Below are 19918 nucleotides of genomic sequence, written 5' to 3'. Positions count from 1 at the left end.
CCCAGGCTTAGGCTTACCAACCCTGTCCTCAATCCAACCCTGGTGCCAGTTTGCCACTCCTTCCCAATCCTCCGTGGTTCTATCCCTGCTGCATTCATCACCTCTAAATGTCATTACTTTCTGAGTGTAACTCTGACCCTCCTTTCCTGCAGCCAAGACATAACTGATTAATTACACAACAGGCTCTCTAACCAAGAAAGACGACCTTCCTTTAAAAGATGTGGCCAGTAAACAATCCTGATCATTTCTCTACTTTTCCTTTTATTTTCCATTCCCTGGTGTCCTCCTCCCCTCCCAGCCAGGGTAATGGCTCTCAGACGGATGGCCACAGTGCTGGTAAAAGACAGGGGGATTATTTCATACACTAGGGTACTAGCTGTGGTACAGCTGGCAGGAAGAGAGGTGTAATTATATTGCATCTTGGAGCCACCAGCAATGAATTTCTGCATAAAGGACTAGATTTGCCATGTATTATTTACGTCAGCATCAATTTTCCCAGCTGGCTCTATTTACTGTGCAAATTCTCCTCTGTCTGTTTATGGGCAAGGCACCTCCGAACCCCAGGGTTCAGCACCTCTGGTTATGCTGTACTGTGGAGGGGCCCCACAGGGCACCATGCATATTAAACGAGTGGCCGGATTCACCAGGGAGTGGTGCAGGTCATATCTTCCCTTTCTGTTAAATTATATCCCTGGGACTGCAGCGAGCCCACACGTTCTCACCTAGTCACGGTGATGCATGCAGGTCTGAAACCAAATCAGCAAGAGGAAAGGAGGAATAAACTGTTCTTTGGGCCTCACTGGGGGGAAACTGAAAAACAACCTTCTAAGGGGAAATCAGGTGGCTCTGGGGCTTGGGGAATTGCCTTTTTATATTTTTAAGAGCAAAACAGAGATAAGGAAGAGTATTTCATTTATAAGCTTATTTCCACTCAGTAACTCAGAGACAGAGCTAAGGAAGAGTGGGCCCCCATTTAACAAATGGAAAGGCAGAGACAAAAAAAAAAAAAAAGCAGCAGCAGCAAAGGCAAGTTAGAGGCTTTCCTGGCTTCGCCACTGTGCTAGGAGGGAGCACAGGATACAATGGGGATGCACAGGGTTATCCATCCAGTCGCCAGCATGCCTCTTCCGAGATGCTCCCAGCCAGGGTGAACTTGGTTTCCATCGGAAACATACACATTAGAAATAAGGGAAGGAAACGTGGCACCAGTATGAATTTCTGGGTCCTCACACTGCAGCATCCTCTTTCGCCTGTGGTTTATATGCTTACAGAGAGTGAGGCCAAGGAACCCACGATGTCTTTTCTGGCCAGCCTGAGAACTTCTGTAGTCACCAGTGCCAGGTGGCAGTAAACAGCAGGCACTGGGAAGAAAAGTTGGGAGGAGTCCCCAATGCTTCCCTGTTTCCCAAACAACAGCACGGGTCATGTCTGATCACCCTGTAATGTGGTGCTCTGCTCTGAGGTCCCCCAGGTCCCAATGTCTACCATCTCCTGGAAACCTGTTGGCTGAAAGAAGAAATAGGAAGGAGTAAGTGGAGTTAAGCAACCCAAGTGGGTAGCTTCTTTAGTTGCAAGGTTTCAGCCTCTAAAGAGTTCTTCTCGAAGACATCTGTGGGTATGGAAACCACCACCCTCCAGGGCCCAAGATTACTGGTATCTTCCTGGGGCTGGCTCACCTGTCGGGGAGATTTGGTCAGACACGCCATGCGCCGGCCAGCTGATGCTCCTGCTCCCTCGATGGTGTCCAGGAGAATCCGAGTGCTGGGCACAAAGCTCCAGGAGCGTCCGAGGGCAGGTTTTAGCCTCCCGCTGTCCCTGTCTCGAGTTATGTGGTTGGTCACCTGCAGCAGAAACAGACTTACAGATCCATAATGCTAGTATATCCGTTACTACTGCTTCATTTTACAGTGAGGAAAACAGAGGCCTCGCACAGAGAAATAACTTCCCCAAAGTTACAAAGCCTAATGGCAGGTCTGGAACTAGAACCTGGGCCTCCTGACTTGTGCCCCGCTCTTTCCACCAAATCTCCATGCCTCAGGTTTGACCCAAACCAGAAGGCAATGGGGCACATGTTGCCATGTTGTCCAGGCTGGTCTCAAATTCTTGAGCTCATGCAGTCCACCAGCCTCAGCCTCCCAAAGTGCTAGGATTACAAGCGTGGGCCACCACACCGGCCACTCAGCCTTTAAAAGGAAGAAAATTCTGACACATGCTACCAAGTGGATGAACCTTCAGGACATTATGCTAAGTGAAATACACCAGTCACAAAAAGTAAATACCATATGATTCCATGTATATGAGGTTCCTAGAGTAGTCAAAAAGCATAGATACAGAAAGTAGACTGGTGGTTGTCAGGGGCTGGGGAAGGGGGAAATGAGTTACTTTTAATGGGTACAGAGTTTCAGTTTTACAAGGTGAAGAGTTATAGAGATGGATGGTAGTGATGGTTGTATAACGTCATGAATGTATTTACCACCACCCAACTGTATACCTTAAAATAGTTAAGGTAGTAAATTTTATGTTATATGGATTTTACCACAATAAAAGAAGTTGGAAAAAATATATAGCTGCTAAAAATTACATTTGTAAAAAATATATTTTAAAACATAGGAAATGGACTCAGATGGTATTTTTTGTGTTGTTGTTTTGGTTTGTTTTTGAGATGAGGTTTTGCTCTGTTGCCCAGGCTGAAGTGCAGTGGCATTATCCCAGCTCACTGCAGCCTCGACCTCCCAGGCTCAAGCAATTTTCTTGCCACCGAGGCCACCTAGTTTTTCTATTTTTTGTAGAGGTGGGGTTTTTCCATGTTGCCCAGGCTAGTCTCGAACTCCTGGGCTCAAGTGATCCACCAGCCTTGGCTTCTCAAAGTGCTGGGATTACAGGCATAAACCACTGCACCTGGCCTATTTTTTTTTTTTTTCATGAGGTTAGTTTAGTTAGAAAGCTGGTTAAGAGTGAGCTCACACCTGTAATACCAACACTTTGGGAGGCTGAGGCGGGTGGATTGCTTGAGCCCGGGAGGTCAAGCTGCAGCGAGCTGTGATTGTGCCCCCGCACTCCAGCCTGGGCAACAGAATGAAACCCTATCTCAAAAAAAAAAAAAAGACAGAAAGTTGACTAAAAGTATAAGTAAATATGCAGAAAAAGTATTGTATGGAGATATGTAAAAATATTAATATGGTTTCTGTGGATGTGGAGATTGATGACAAATTTGAATCTTTTATTTATTTTTTATCCTTTCTATGAGAAGCATGCAGACTTTAAAAAAACTACCTCATAAGCAGAAAAAGTTACTTCAATAGCAAAAAGATTCATTTATATGAAGTTCTGGAAAAGGCCAAACTATTGGGATGGAAAACAGATCAGTGGTTGCCTGGGCCTGGGGGACCTTTTGGTGGGGTCACAAGACTGGAAGGAGAAAGGTACTCTATGTAAATTATACCTCAATAAACCTTTCTAAAAAGAAAAAATGTAGGAAAAAAACAAAACAAAACAACAACAAAACCAACAAGACAATTCCTGATTCCCTTAGCTATTTATGGTGCAAAGCTGTAGCTGACCCAGGGAAGCTGGAATATGTCCCTTTCCTGAAGGGCCACTTTAGGGTTCGGAAGCTGACATTTAAGGGAAATAAAGAGCTAGCAATAACTAGAAATCAAGTTCATTGGCCAAGTCTGCTTCCTCACCACCACTGCCATGCCAAGGTCCCGGGCCAGGGTCTTCAGCTCTCGGGCCAGCTGCATCATCAAGGCCAAACCTGCAGGAGGAGGAGAAGCAGAGAGGGAGGGCAGTGGGGAACCAGGGACGGGGCTGGCCAGAGACCAGACTCCAGAACTGGGAGGCAAGGTCACGTTCCACTGGCCCCAGACTCTGCCACATCACTCACCTTCCCTCTGCTGACCTCCCAGAAGTGGGGAGACCACCGCAGTGACCGAGTCCACCACCACCACCTTCATAGTTCCTGAAGAACCAGTTACCTGAAGGAATGTGGGGGAAGCACTCATGAACCTGTCGGCCTCTAGGACACATTACAGGACAAGCTTGCTCTTCTATCTAAAACTAGTAAGAAATAGTCCCCCTCATCCCGAATACAGCAGGCTGCACGGGCAGCACAGAATGTCATCAGCAGCAATGTCTCCCTCATCCCATTGGTATGTATAACAGACTTCAATGAAGACTTGGGTAGAAAGAAAGGGTTTAAATCACAGGACATCAAAACTACACTAAAGTCGCCAGGAGGAGTGGTTCACACCTGTAATCCCAGCACTTTGGGAGGCCAAGGCAGCGGATCACTTGAGGTCAGGAGTTCAAGACCAGCCTGGCCAACATGGTGAAACCCCATCTCCACTAAACGTACAAAAATTAGCCGGGCGTGATGGTGCACACCTGTAATCCCAGCTACTTAGGAGGCTGAGGCATGAGAGTCGCTTGAACCCAGGAGGCAGAGGTTGCAGTTAGCTGAGATCATGCCATTGCACTCCAGCCTGGGTGACAGAGCAAGACTTAGGGAATTTATTTTCAGGCATTTTAGATATGGAAGATGAGGACTGGAGGCATGATCTAGAAGGAGACAGTGAAGTAAAGAGAAGGCTAAACTCTTCAGGCAAGGAAGTTAGGAATTTGAGGTTAGTAGTTAGCAGGACAAGGGAAAGAAAGGAGGGAGTTGGGCCCGGTGCGGTGGCTCAAGCCTGTAATCCCAGCACTTTGGGAGGCCAAGACGGGTAGATCATGAGGTCAAGAGATCGAGACCATCCTGGCTAACATGGTGAAACCCCGTCTCTACTAAAAATACAAAAAAAAACTAGCCGGGCGAGGTGGCGGGCGCCTGTAGTCCCAGCTACTCGGGAGGCTGAGGCAGGAGAATGGCATAAACCCGGGAGGCGGAGCTTGCAGTGAGCTGAGATCCGGCCACTGCACTCCAGCCTGGGCAAAAGAGCGAGACTCCGTCTCAAAAAAAAAAAGGAGGGGGTGGGAAAAGAAGGGCCTTACCACCATGGTGGGAGGCTGGACACAGGAGAGAGATGGCTGCTGAGACATCCATGACCAGAGGTCTCAGTACTCTACATGGGGCTTTCTGAAATTTGATGACTTCAGTGTAGTTTTCAGTTAATTTTTTTTTTTTTTTTTTTTTGAGACAGTCTTGCTCCGTCGCCCAGGCTGGAGTGCAGTGGTGCTATCTCAGTTCACTGCAACCCCTGCCTCCCAAGTTCAAGCGATTCTCCTGCCTCAGCCTCCTGAGTAGCTGTGATTACAGGTGTGCACCACCACACCCGGCTAATTTTTGTAAATTTAGCAGAGATGGGGTTTTACCATGTTGGCCAGGCTGGTCTCGAAATCCTGGCTTCAAACGATCTGGCCACCTTGGCCTCCCAAAATACCGGGATTACAGGCATGAGCCACCATGCCTGGCCTGGTGCCATCTTTCTAACCATAATTTTCTGTCTTTACACAAGAAGGAGCATCCTTCTGGTTTCCCTGGACTTAAACTGTTTTTGATGCTTCTTTTCTCTTCTCCCTTACTTCTTATATCCTGATTCCGGTTCTTTTTCTTTTCTTTTCTTCCTGTCTTTCTTTCTCTCTCTTTCTTTCCTTTCTTTCTTTATTTCTTTCTTTCCTTTCTTTTCTTTCCTTTCTTTCCCTCCCTCCCTTCCTTCCTTCCTTTTTTTTTTCAGGGTCTTGTTATGTTGCCCAGGCTGGTCTTGAACTCCTGGGCTCAAGCGATCCTCCTGCCTTGGCCTTCCAAAACATTGGGATTCTAGGCGTGAGCCACCGCTCCCAGCCTCAGATTCTTAACCCCTAGAAACTGTGAGATAAAAAAAACATGTCTTAAGCCACTAAGGTTTTGGTAACTTATTATGCAGTAATAGAAGATATACCATCCAATGGTCCTACAGTAAAAAAACACAGTCTTCTGATCTGGAATTGAGAGATTTGGGCTATACAGTTAGTTCTTGTTCTAAATATGTAGTCAATTTTGGTCAACTCACTTCACTTCTCTGGCCTTCACTCTTCTGATCTCTAAAAGTGAGATCAGTACTACTCAGCATCACGTCTCAACAAACTGGTGGGTCATAACCAGCTATGACTTCTGAGAAAAGTATTTGTTCAACATTTTTTTTTTCAAAGACGGGGTCTAGCTCTGCTGCCCAGGCTAAGGTACAGTGGCATGATCATAGCTCACTGCAACCTCCAACTCCTGGGCTCAAGCAATCCTCCCGTCTCAGCCTCTCGAGTCATTAGGATTACAGGTGTGGGCCCCACTTCCAGCTTGTTCAACTATGATATGTTCTAAAGTTTATAAAAATCATTGACTTTATATATAGTTGCGGGGATGCCCGTGTGAACATGTCGTGCTTTGGGGTGAGAGGAAAAGTTTGAGATGAACTATTCTATCTTTAAGGTATCCTCCACATCTAGTCATTTATAAATCAGTGCACCAAATCTTGTCTAAGCACCCAACATGAATAGCAAAGTACCAACCCAAATGCCATTCTAAATCCTCCCCGTTAACACAGCTCTGAATGTGTTCAGGCACTGGGCAGAAATCTGACTTCAGGGATGGTGGGCCCAGGCCTTAGTCCAAGATACACACATAACTCCATTTTGGCCAACTAGATGTAAGGGGAAGAGGGACGTATTAGTGGGCTCTGGAGAAAGATTCTTCATCCCTGATAAAAGGCAGGAGGTACAGAAAAGAACCATCTATCTTTTACTGCTTTGAATATGGATGTGGATGTGTAAAGACAAGATACTTGGAGCTTTGGCAGCCTCTTTGCAACCATGAGGGGAAGAACAAGAAAATCAGACACACCAACTGTTGCCCTGATAGCATGGACCTGCCAACCTCCAACTCATATGACATAATTAAATGTCCTCAAGGTTCAAGTCTCTGTCAGACAACCTCTATTACTTGGCAGCTAAAAGTATTCCTCACTCACCTAGTGGGGAATGCAGAGATAAATATGACATGATCCTTCCATTCAGGGGGCTTTACTGCTCAGCAGGGAAGATGAACATGTAAACAATGAGGTATGTGATTTAGGCGCTTGGGAATTCCATCCTGGGAGCAGCAAGCATAGTTGGAGTCACCAAATTGCACATCTGCATTTCTAAACAGTCTGTAGTAGGACACCTGCCCACAGAGATAGCACCTGGCAAGCTGAGTTAAGCAAGGAGGGGCAGAACAGCAGGCTCACCTGCTGGGCCACAGTGCCTCGGAGCTCCTGCAGCACATCCAGCATCTGGAAGATGTCAAACGCATGCACCACCTGGATCCTCTGGAGAGCTTCTGCCTAAAGGGGTGGAAAAGAGAAGCAAGGGCTCTGGATAAGAGGGAGTAGGGGGTCGAGGTAAGGCTGAGAAGGAAGAGGCACCTGGATGCAAGGATTCAGGTCCAGGGTGGCAAATGAGCTTTGTCTAATGGGCCAGTTGTCATAGTGGTGGCTGCCTGGGTGCTGAGCTGTAAAGTACTCAGAACTCAGGAGGAAAGAGGGATATGACTGATTAGTGATGCTTCTCATGGGCAAGAAATGGACTGGAAACACAAAGCTCGGTGTTTGCCAGCCCTGGTTTAGGGCATGCACAGAGCTGGGAGGGTTTCCTGGAAGAATCGGTGTCAGGAGCATCCCAAATGGCATGATGGTATCAACAGGGGTGGCTTAAGGAATACGGGATGTATTAACAGAACAGCAAGTTTGAAGGCAAGGAATGACTATTCAACCCAAATTCTTACAATGTTAAGGGGTAATGGGGTTTTCTTATGTCAGAATCTCAATGGAACCCAGCATCCTGCCCCTTACCTGTTCCTCCTCATCCTGGGTTTTAGTCTGAAGCAGCTGGAGGAGGCGGGAAGCTGTCAGCCCTCCATTAGAATCTACGTATAGGATGTTTTGCTGCAGGCCATGGGCCACATTTGCTGCCACACAAAGACATACCTGGGGGTGGGGGCACTGGATGAACTTGACACTTCAGAGAGGGTCCAGAATGGGAGCTCCCCACCAAACCTTGCCCAGATTCCAGCAACACAAATGGGCTGAGTCCAGGCCCCATTCCTCATCACCCATCTTCTCTCTGCTGGGCTCTGAACTCATCAGTACGCTGAAGCTCCCCCAGGGATCCTGGGCTATGCATCTACCACCCTCACCCTCAAATCCTCCTGACCGTTGGCCTCACGTGTACCTGAGTTTTGCCGCTACCTGGGCCTCCTACAATTTCAGTCACTTCTCCAGTATAAAGACCAGCATCAAGCAGTTTGTCCACGCTGATGGCAAAAAAGAAGAAACTCAACACAAGAGGTTAGTAGGAAGAGAGGGGAAAAGGTACCAAGAAGAAAGGTAAGACATTCCTTTCAAGCACTGGTTCTGTCTTTGAACATCACTGGCCAGGAGGCTTCTCCTGATGTTTTTCTTCTGGGAAGGAGGGAATGCCCAGATGTTCCTTCTCTGGTCTCTCTTCATCCCTCCATTCTTAAAGATCAGCTTTCCAGAGAGGCCTCTGCCACCCCATCAGAAGGTCCTCCTTTCATTTTTTCATCTCAGGCCCTGTGGGTTTCCTTTTTTTTTTTTTTTCTTTTTTTGAGATGGAGTCTCTCTCTGTTGTCCAGGCTGGAGTGCTAGAGAGCAGTGGCATGATCTCTACTCACTGCAACCTCCACCTCCCAGGCTCAAGTGATTCTCCTGCCTCAGCCTCCCAAGTAGCTGGGATTACAGACGCCTGCCACTATCCCTGACTAATTTTTTTAATTAGAGATGGGGTTTCACCATATTGGCCAGGCTGGTCTCAAACTCCTGACCTCAAGTGATCCACCCACCTTGGCCTCCCAGAGTGCTGCAATTACAGGCGTGAGCCACCAGGCCCAGCTGTTTGTGGGTTTCCTCGATAGCATTTCCCAAAATTTGTGTTTTTGTTTTGTTTTGTTTTTTAAAAAACTGATGGTGGCACGCACCTGTAGTCCTAGCTACTCGGGAGGCAGAGGCAGGAGAATCGCTTGAACCCAGGAGGCGGAGGTTGCAGTGAGCCAAGATTGCGCCACTGCACTCCACCCTGTTGACAGAGCAAGACTCCGTCTCAAAAAACAAAACAAAACAAAACAACAAAAAAACCAACTTTGAGATAATTATAGATTCCCAGGAAGTTGCAAAAAGTCCATGAACCCTTCACCTGGTTTCCCTTAATAATAACAATTGTACTACAAAATGTATTGTACTAGTCAGGGTACTATAGTCCCAGTTACTTGGGAAGCTAAGGTGAGAGGATCACTTGAGTCCAGGAGTTCAAGTCTAGACCAGGCAACATAGCAAGACCCTTTTCTCCTAAAAAAAAAAAAAAAAGTACTATAGTATATCACAAGTAGCAAACTGATGTTGGTACTATCCACAGAGCTTATTCAGATTTCACCAGTGTTCCTAGCATTCAAGCACGTGTGTTGATGTATCTAGTTCTATGCCATTTTATCACATATGTAGATTTACACAACCACTATAATCAAGATACAGAACATTTCCATCACTATAAGTCTTCCTCCTGCTACTCTTTTATAGCTACATTCCTCCCATTCACCCCTAATCCCAAACCCCGGGCAACCACTAATCTCTATTATGTTACTTCAAGAACAAAGTTATGTACATAGAATTATACCTATGTAACCCTCATAATTGGCTTTTTTTTTCCTTTTTTTTTTTTGAGACAGAGTCTCGGAGTTTTACTCTGTCGCCCAGGCTGGAGTGCAATGGTGCGATCTCAGCTCACTGCAACCTCCGCCTCCCAGGTTCAAGCAATTCTCCTGTCTCAGCCTCCCGAGTACCTGGGATTACAGGTGCCCACCACTACACCTGGCTAATTTTTGTATTTTTTAGTAGAGACGGGGTTTCGCCATGTTAAGCAGACTGGTCTTGAACTCCTGACCTCAAGTGATCTGCCCAATACAACCTCCCAAAGTGGTGGGATTACAGACATGAGCCACCGTGCCTGGCCCTGCAATTGGCTTTTGTCACTCAGCATCATTCCCTTGAGATCCATCCCAGTTGTTGCATATATGGATAGTTCATTCCTTTTTATTGCTAAAAAGTATTCCATGGTATGGATGTACCACACTTTATTTAACCATTCATCCATTGAAGGCCATTTGGTTGTTTCCACTTTAGGGCTATTATGAATAAAACTGCTATAAAGCATTTTTTACAGGCTTTTGTATAAACCCAAGTTTTCACATCGTTGGGATAAATGCCCAAGAATACAATTGCTGGGTGGTATGGTAAAGGCATTATTAATTTTATAAGAAACTACCAAACTATCTTCCAGCGTGACCATGCCATTTTACATTTCCAGTAGCAATGTATACATGAGTAGTCCAGTGTTTCCACATCCTCATCATTTGGTATTATCATTATTTTATTTTAGTCTTTCTAATAGGTATGTAATAATAGCTCATTGTGTTTTTAATTTGCATTTCCCTAATAGTTAATAGTGTTGAATTTTTTTTTTTTTTTTTTTTTGAGATGGAATGTTGCCTAGGATGGAGTGCAATGGCACAATCTCGGCTCACCGCAACCTCCACCTCTTGGGTTCAAGCAATTCTCCTGCCTCAGCCTCCCGAGTAGCTGGGATTACAGGCATACGCCACCATGTCCAGCTAATTTTGTATTTTTAGTAGAGATGAGGTTTCTTCATATTGGTCAGGCTGGTCTCGAACTCCCAACCTCAGGTGATCAACCCGCCTTGGCCCCCCAAAGTGCTGGGATTACAGGCATAAGCCACTGTACCTGGCTTTTTTTTTCTTTTGAGATAGGGTCTCACGTCTCACTGTGTCACCCAGGCTAGAATTCAGTGCCATGATCACAGCTCACTGCAACCCTGACCTCCCAGGCTGAGGTGATCCTCCCACATCAGCTCCCCCAAGTAGCTGGGACCACAGGCATGTGCCACCACACCCAGCCAACTTTTGTATTTTTTTGGTAGAGACAGGGTTTTTGCCACGTTTCCCAGGCCAGTTTTGAACCCCTGGGCTCAAGCAATCCGACCACCTCAGCCTCTCCAAGTGTTGGGATTACAGGTGTGAGGCAGCCCTTGCCCATTTTCTAATTGAATTGTTTGATTTTTTACTGTTGGGTTTTAGGAATTCTTTCTCCATTCTAGATATAAGTCCTTTGTTGAATACATGGCTTGCAACTATTATTCCCATTCTGTACTTCTCTTTTCATTCTGTTTTGTGCAGCAAAAGTTTTTAATTTTGATTAGGCCCAATTAATCAAAAATTTTTTCATGGATCATACTTTTGGTGTCAAATCTAAGAACACTTTGCCTAGACTTTCTCCTGTTTTATTCTAAAAAATTACACAATTTGGTTTTACATTTAAGTCCATGATCCATTTTCAGTCAATTTTTACATAAGGCATAAGGTTTAGGTTTATTATTGTACATTTTTAACCTACGATGTCCAATAGCCCCAGCACCCTTTGTTCAAAGGCTGTCTTTCCTCCATCACGTTGTTTTTGTACCTTTGTCAAAAACCAATTGTGTGTAATCCCAGCATTTTGGGAGGCTGAGGTGAGAGGATTGCTTGAGCCCAGGAGTTCGAGGCCAGCCTGGGCAACATAGTGAAACCCTGTCTCTACAAAAAAATACAAATAGGCTGGGCACAGTGGCTCACGCCTGTAATCCCAGCACTTTGGGAGGCCAAGGTGGGCGGATTACCTGAGGTCAAGAGTTCGAGACCAGCCTGGCCAACATGGTGAAACCCCATCTCTACTAAAATACAGAATTAGTTGGGCGTGGTGGCATGCACCTGTAATCCTAGCTACTCGAGAGGTCGAGGCAGATGAATCAAACCCGGGAGGCGGGGGTTGCAGTGAGCTGAGATCATGCCATTGCACTCCAGCCTTGGCAAAAAGAGAGAAACTCCAGCCGGGCACGTTGATTCATGCTTGTAATCCCAGCACTTTGGGAGGCCAAGGTGGGCGGATCACCTGAGGTCAGGAGTTCAAGACCAGCCTGACCAATATGGAGAAACCCTGTCTCTACTAAAAATACAAAAAAAATTAGCTAGGCCTGGTGGTGTGTGCCTGTAGGAGAATCGCTTGAACCCGGGCGACAGAGGTTGCGGTGAGCCAAGATCATGCCATTGCACTCCAGGTCGGGCAACAAGAGTGAAACTCCATCTCAAAACAAAAAAAAAAAAAAGAGAGAGAAACTCCGTCTAAAAAAAAAAAAAAATTACAAATACAAATAACCAGGCATGGTGTCCCATACCTGTAGTCCCAGCTACTTGGGAGGCTTGGGGTGGAAGGATTGCCTGAGCCCAGGGAGGTCAAGGCTGCAGTGAGCTGTAATAGCACCAGTACCCTCCATCCTGGGTGACAGAGCAAGACTCTGTCTCAAAAAAAAAAAAAAAAAAAAATTAGTTGTATATACTTGTGGAGGTCTGTTTCTGGGTTCTCTACTCTGTTCCATTGATCTGTGTCCATCTGTCCCTTGGCCAATACCACACTAGGCTTAATTGTGCAGCTATATATAGCAAGTCTTAACCCTGGGTAGACTGATTCCTCCAACTGTCCTTTTTCCAAATTGTTTTAGCTAATCTAAGTAAAATTGGTCTTTCCGTAATTATTAGAATAAGCTTGCCTATGTCTATAAAACAAAACAAAACAAAACAAAAAAACCCTTGCTGGGATTTTAATAGAAATTGCATTAAATTACAGATCAACTTGGGGACAATTGAAATCTTCATTATGTTCAGTTTCCCAATCCATGAACAAAGTACATGTCATCCATTTATCTGAGTCATCTTTGATCTCTTTCATCAGCAATTTAAAATTTTTCAGCAGGCAGATTCTACACATGCTTTGTTAGACTTATACTCAAGTATTTCATTTTCTCCGAAGCAACTATAAATGGTATTGTGTTTTTGTTTGTTTTGTTTTTTTTTTGAGACAGTTGCACTCTGTCACTCAGGCTGAAGTGCAGTGGCACAATATCCACTCACTGCAACTTTCGCCTCCCAGATTCAAGTGATTCTCCTGTCTCAGCCTCCGGAGTAGCTGGGATTACAGCCACCCGCCACCACACCCAGCTAATTTTTGTATTTTTAGTAGAGACGAGGTTTCACCACGTTGGCCAGGCTGGTATTAAACTCCTGACATCAGATGATCCAAATTCACAGCTCCCCTCCCCGAGACCTACTGAATCAGAAACTCTGGGAATGCAGCCCATACTTGAAACTTGGGTTTCAACAAGGCCTCCAGGTGATTTTGATGCACGCTCAAGTTTCAGAACCATTAGACTAGAGTAGTTAGTCTCAATCCTGCCTGCACATTAAAATCAGGGGAGAGGCCGGGCGCGGTGGCTCAAGCCTGTAATCCCAGCACTTTGGGAGGCCGAGACGGGTGGATCACGAGGTCAGGAGATCGAGACCATCCTGGCTAACATGGTGAAACCCCGTCTCCACTAAAAAAAAAATACAAAAAAAAAAAAAAACTAGCCGGGCGACGTGGCGGGAGCCTGTAGTCCCGGCTACTCGGGAGGCTGAGGCAGGAGAATGGTGTGAACCCGGGAGGCGGAGCTTGCAGTGAGCTGAGATCCGGCCACTGCACTCCAGCCTGGGCAAAAGAGCGAGACTCCGTCTCAAAAAATAAATAAATAAATAAATAAAATTAAAATAAAATAAAATCAGGGGAGTTTTTTTAAAAAAATGCCTATATCAGCAGTACCCAAAGTTGTCTGCACACTGGATTCACCTGGGAGCTTCAAAAAACATACTGATGCCTGGCCAGGCATGGTGGCTCACACCTGTCATCTCAGCACTTGGGAGGCCAAGGTAGGAGGGTTGCTTGAGCCCAGGAATTTGAGATCAGTCTGGACAACATAGCAAGACCCCTGTCTCTACAAAAAAAAAATTATTTTTAATTAGCCAGGCATGAAGGTGAGCACCTGTAGTCCCTGCTACTTGGGAGGCTGAGGCAGGAGGACTGCTTGAGTCCAGGAGTTCAAGGCTGCAGTGAGCTATGATTGTACACCCCTGCACTCCTGCCTGGGGAACAGAGCAAGATCCTGTCTCTAAAAAACAAATTAAAAAATTAAAAAATACTGATGCCTGTGTCCTACTCACAGTGAATGAGATTAATTAGTCTGGGGGAGTCTTGGACTTTATAATATTTAAAAGAGTCCTTAGGTGATTCCAATGGGCACACAAGTTTGGGAACCACTGGCCTAGACTAATTAAGTTAGAATTTCTAGAGTTGGGACCAGAGCATGAATCTCTCTCTTGAAGTTTCCCAGATGAATTCCAACGTGTAGCTGGGGTTGAACAACTGGTGCTGACTCTAGTCAAGAATCAACCACATCCTTGGCTGTGAAGATCAGTCTGTATAAGCTATTCCCAAATCCCCTTCTAGCCAGCTTCTCACCTGAGTTTCCATTCCATGCCTCTCCTACTGCCCAGAGGAACTTCCTACCAATATGTCCCTATCACCTCTAACTCAGCATGTCAATAGGGAGAGACCCCTGTCTTGCCCCGTAAAGCAGAAGTACACCTGGGTTTTACCACTGACTAGAATACAGGTATTTCTGGGACTTATCCTCTGCCTTTCCCTCTGAACTGCCTTTTAGCCATTCTTTCAGTCATCCATTCACACACCACCTCAATGCCTCATATTTCCTGACAGTCTTATTCTAAAATGAGGGGACTCTGGGATGAACAGACCTAGCTCTGGCCTGTAAGGAATAATCAATCTCCCTCATCAATATAGCTTTTCCCAAGGTACGTTACATGCTATAATACCTTGTAAGGAATCACTGCACCTCAGCACTAAAGGCTCTGAGGCAGCCTCCAACAGAGAAACCTGTTTAATTTGGATTAGTCAGGCATTTCTCAAACTTCTGACTACAGAACTCCTCTCCTCCCAAGTTTTAAAGTTACACCATTAACTGTCCATAGCACACCGTTAGAAAGGCTAGAGACCGGGCATGGTAGCTCATGCCTGTAATCCCAGCACTTTGAGAGGCCAAGGTGGGCAGATCACGAGGTCAGAAGATCGAGACCATCCTGGCCAACATGGCGAAAGCCGATCACTAATAAAAATACAAAAAATTAGCCCGGTGTGGTGGCATGCACCTGTCATCCCAGCTATTCGGGAGGCTGAGGCAGGAGAATCACTTGAACCCGGGAGGCGGAGGTTGCAGTGAGCTAAGATCGCATCACTGTACTCCAGCCTGGTGACAGAGTGAAACTCAGTCAGAAAGGAAAGACAAGAGAAGAGAAGAGAAGAGAAGAGAAGAGAAGAGAAGAGAAGGCTAGAAACCTGGTGAGTCAACTTTGATTCTTCATAATATATTCCTCCTGATAGTAGGCCTTGTCACAGTTCCTCTTCAACAGGTCTCCCACTAGGACCAACAGGTCCTAGATTGGACTCATGCACCCCAGGCCAGCACTGCCAGGGCCCTGCTTGGCCTCTGCCACCCTTCCACCCTGCACACCTCTACCCCACTGCCTATAACCCTGCTTTCACAATGGCCTCCCGCCTCCAGGGAGGCAGCCCAGCAGATGAGTTAAGAGGCACGTTCTTAAAGACTTAGGAGTGTGACAGGCATGACCTTAAATAACTGGTCTGCCATTTGCTAACTGCACAATCTTGAGCAAGTCATTTAACCTGAGTCCTAATTTATTTGCCTTTAGAATGATGATTTATTTTTTATTTATTTATGTATTTATTTATTTTTTGAGACAGAGTCTTGCTCTGTCACCCAGGCTGGAGTGCAGTGGCCAGATCTCAGCTCACTGCAAGCTCCACCTCCAGGGTTCATGCCATTCTCCTGCCTCAGCCTCCGGAGTAGCTGGGATTACACGGGCCCGCCACCACGCCTGGCTAATTTTTTGTAGTTTTAATAGAGACAGGGTTTCACTGTGTTAGCCAGGATGGTCTCGATCTCCTGACCTCGTGATCCACCCGCGTCTGCCTCCCAAAGCGCTGGGATTAAAGGCGTGAGCCACCTCGCCCAGCCTAGAATGATGATTTAAACAGTAACATGTTCATTGGTGGTTGTGATGAATAAATGAAATAATGTACCGTGAAGTGCTCAGTGCAGTGCCTCGTTCATAGAAAGCATTCAGCAAAAGTCCATCTGTTCCTCCATGCCCAAGTTCTGCCTTCTTCAGAGCATTCCTGAACCCACTCCAGGATCACCCTGCAGGGACCTGAGGCAGCTGCAATCCTCCCAGCTTACCACTTGAGTGCGCCCTCCATATCTATTGGATTTATAAACTCCCTAAGCCCAAGGCCAATCGGCTTCCTGTTCACCACTTCCTCCTCACCGCTGCCTCCCTCGGTGCTTACACCTCTCTTGTATTCACTTGCTTTTCCCCTACACCCAACTAGAGGCCTTAAGGGCAGAGGCCTTGTCTCATTCGTGTGTATCATCTGCCCATACCAAGCACCCAGCAGGCCCTTAGCCAGTGCTTGATGGATCACAGACTCAGACCCCCAACCAGGGAAAGCAAGCACCATGCTGCACGAACCCTGCCAAGAGAATGTGTTAAGAAAACAGAAAGGGCCAAACCAATCCAAAGACTTTTGTGGTGGCAATTATTCATCAATTTCTGAACAAAGGGACCAGGAAAAAGGTCAAGACTCACTTGGCCAGCAAACATCTGTCATCTTTGCAACTCTTCCCCAACCCACCAAACAACGTGGCAGAATATAACTGCTCCTTTTTTTTGAGACAGAGTCTCGCTCTGTCACCAAAGCTGGAGTGCAGTGGTGCGATCTCAGCTTTCTGCAACCTCCACCTCCCAGATTCAAGCGATTCTCCTGCCGCAGCCTCCCAAGTAGCTGGGACTACAGGTGCCTGCCACCACGTCTGACTAATTTTTGTATTTTTAGTAGAGACGGGATTTAATCATTTTGGGCAGGCAGGTAGGCCAGGCAGGTCTCAAACTCCTGGCCTCCAGTGATCTGCCACCTCAGCCTCCCAAAGTGCTGGGATTACAGGCATGAGCACTGCACCTGGCCTGCAACTCCTCCTTTATCTGAACTCTCCTGTTCCCTACTGCTGCAGATGTGGTGAAGGATTCAAGTTCTGGGCCACATACTCCCGGGCTTGAGCCTCGCCTTTGCCACTTGCTCCTCTTAGGCTAAACTCAACTAGGGTTAATAATCTCTAACTGGCAGAGTCACTGAAGAGATTACCTAGAACATACAGGCAATGCCTGCACATAGTAGGCACTCAATAAATGTTCTCTCTTGCCATATCCTTAAGGAAAACAAGAATTAGGGCCAGAGAAGATGGTGAAAATAATGAGATACTGACATCTTGTGTTATAGGACAGTGCTTCTCAACCAGAGGTAATTGTGCCTCCCAGGGGACATTTAGCCATGTCGGGAGACATTTTTGATGGTCACAACTGGAGCAAGGGTGGTGCTACTAGCATCTAGTGGGTAGAGACCAGGGATGCTGCTAAACATCCTACAATGCACAGGACAGCCTCCAACCCCCAACAAATAAGTACCTGTCCCTAAATATCAAGTGCCAAGGCTGAGAAACCCCACAACCCTGTTATAGGATAAGAACTCAGAAGTCCTGACCCCTTTCCTTCCCATCCATTATTGCTTAAAAAAAAAAAAAAAAATTCCTGTCTACTCAAGCATCAAAAGCAGAGCTGAGAGGCAGCCCCATCTTCCTGCCTCTCTCCTTCTTCCCCAAGTACACATACAAACCTGCCAATGCCGGTGGACAGGATGGCAGTGGAGGTCTTCAGTTCCTCATAGAGATCAGCGCCATTCAAGGGGAAAGCTGAGAACTGAGCCAGCAGCACCCGCCTCAGGGCAACCAGGGCCTGCCAAAGGGGCCCAGACTGCTCAGCAATGAATTGCCCATAGAAGCTGGCATCCCAGGGTCTCATTCACTCCACTTCTCAATATCTGAGACCCCTCTGCTCCCTTTGGCTTGAGATGGACTTTTGTTGTTGTTTTAGACAGAGTCTCACTCTGTTGCCCAGACTGGAGTGCAGTAGCATGATCTTGGCTCACTGCAACCTCTGCCTCCTGGGCTCAAACGATTCTCCTTCCTCAGCCACCCAAGTAGCTGGGATTGTAGGCGTATGCCACCACACCCAGCTAATTTTTGTATTTTTAGTAGAGACGGGGTTTCACCATGTTGGCCAGGATGATCTGGAGCTCCTGACTTCTGACTTCAAATGGCCCGCCCGCCTCGGCCTCCCAAAATGCTGGGATTACAGGCGTGAGCCACCGCGCCCAGCTGGCTTGCGATGGACTTTTAAAGACACTCAGGTTTGGAGTGTGGAGATACGGAGCCCACCTTGTAAGACAAGCCGCATTTCTGAGCTACCTCCTCCAGGTCTGCAGAAACCAGGTCCACCACTGAAAACAAAACACGTATAGCGGATTGGCAGAGAGGCTGGGGCCCTCCCACACTTGGTTCTTCCTCATCTGTCAAATGGGGTGTCAATTCTACCTCTCAGCAGGCCTTCTCAGGAGGCCAGTGTGATCACAAAGCTGCAAGAGCTGGCGCGGTGCCCTGCACACAGTAGGAATCCTCCACCCTGCTTTAGAGCTTAGCTCCCCACGACCACCATTCCTGAGACTCTCCAGAAGCGTGGCCCTCTAGGAATGGAGGGGAAGCGCCCTGCAGGTATGCCAGGGCAGTGTGCCAGCCCCCGGGGCCTGCCCAGGCTGTGCGCGGCCCGCGCGGCTCTCTGGAACGCGCACACCCGGTCACCTGTCTTGATCCTGCGGCTTCTGAGAAGTTGGATCATCTCCTGGGTGAGGCCAGGGCACAGTCCGACTCTGAGTACGCCCATGTTCCCTGCAGGCCGGAACAGCCCCAAGGAGGACTGCCAGTCACGTGGGCATTCGCGGGGTCCTCTCCAGACGCCCCTCTTCCACCCCTTCCTAGAGAGGACACAGGCGCGCTGGCTGCAGGAGGAGGAAGGAGGGAGGAGGAGGCGGCACCAAGGGTAGGGCTGGGGGTTATCCGCCCTCCCGGGATCCGCCGGGATTCCAGCTCCCAGAGCCCGCCACCCCGGTGGCGCCGCGCTGCCGCTTCCGGGTTCCAGGCTGGCGCGCGGCGAGGACCTGGCCTGCAGCGCCATCTGCGGGCCGCGCGGGGCAGAGCCGCTGCGCCCCCCACACCCAGCCCGCGGCGCGCCCCGCTCCACCGCCCACGACCCGCTCTGCGCTCAACACGCCACCCACGGCCACATTCGGCCTCTACCTTCTAACGCAGCACACACATCGGCCTTCTAAAGAGCCTTCTGTGGCCGGGCGCGGTGGCTCAAGCCTGTAATCCCAGCACTTTGGGAGGCCGAGACGAGCGGATCACGAGGTCAGGAGATCGAGACCATCCTGGCTAACGCGGTGAAACCCCGTCTCTACTAAAAATACAAAAAACTAGCCGGGCGAGGTGGCGAAGCCTGTAGTCCCAGCCACTCTGGAGGCTGAGGCAGGAGAATGGCGTGAACCCGGGAGGCGGAGCTTGCAGTGAGCTGAGATCTGGCCACTGCACTCCAGCCTGGGTGACAGAGCGAGACTCCGTCTCAAAAAAAAAAAAAAAAGCCTTCTGTGTGCCAATTTCCGTTCCAAACGCTGGGGACAAAATGTGACCCAAGACGACCCGCCTTTAACCCCAGGGAGCTTACCTGTGAGTGAGGGACAGACAATGAAAAGGAATCGCAGAAATCACATCATTACAGATTATACCACAGGTGCCAAGAAGCAGCAAAGCACCCAGGGGCACCTGCGTCTGTTTTTCAAAAGTTTGTTTTGTTTTGGTTAATACAGGGTGTCGGTCGGCCGCCCAGGCTGGAGTGCCCTGGTGAGATCTCAGTTCATTGCAGCCTCCACCTCCTGGGTTCAAGCGATCCTCCTGCCTCAGCCTCCTGAGTAGCTGGGACTACAGTCACGCGCCGCAT

The 19918-nt window shown here is 47.7% G+C and overlaps 1 protein-coding gene across 3 annotated transcripts; it reads right to left on the bottom strand.

Annotated features, from left to right (window-relative positions):
* Positions 1 to 238: 238 nt before the first annotated feature.
* On the bottom strand, positions 239 to 19261 carry RAD51D (RAD51 paralog D). 3 transcript variants are annotated; one of them, XM_033184175.1, is made up of 10 exons: positions 18727 to 19261; positions 18307 to 18368; positions 17706 to 17824; positions 8179 to 8260; positions 7800 to 7934; positions 7197 to 7292; positions 3887 to 3977; positions 3687 to 3757; positions 1677 to 1841; positions 239 to 1506 (listed from the first exon to the last, which is right to left on the bottom strand). In XM_033184175.1, exons 1-10 carry the CDS (start codon positions 19097 to 19099, stop codon positions 1423 to 1425), a joined length of 1278 nt encoding a protein of 425 aa, XP_033040066.1. In that variant the 5' UTR covers positions 19100 to 19261; the 3' UTR covers positions 239 to 1422. The 3 variants fall into 3 exon arrangements, with proteins under 3 accessions (XP_033040066.1, XP_033040068.1, XP_033040067.1); XM_033184176.1 differs by lacking the exon at positions 7800 to 7934 and having other exon boundaries at positions 908 to 1506; XM_033184177.1 differs by lacking the exons at positions 3687 to 3757; positions 3887 to 3977.
* Between the last annotated feature and the right edge of the window lie 657 nt (positions 19262 to 19918).

This window comes from Trachypithecus francoisi, unplaced genomic scaffold, assembly GCF_009764315.1.
Source record: "Trachypithecus francoisi isolate TF-2019V2 unplaced genomic scaffold, Tfra_2.0 Lachesis_group20, whole genome shotgun sequence".
NCBI classification, from domain to species: domain Eukaryota; kingdom Metazoa; phylum Chordata; class Mammalia; order Primates; family Cercopithecidae; genus Trachypithecus; species Trachypithecus francoisi.
The sequence above is the reverse complement of the archived record's forward strand: the minus strand, read 5'-3'. Positions and strand labels throughout refer to the sequence as shown.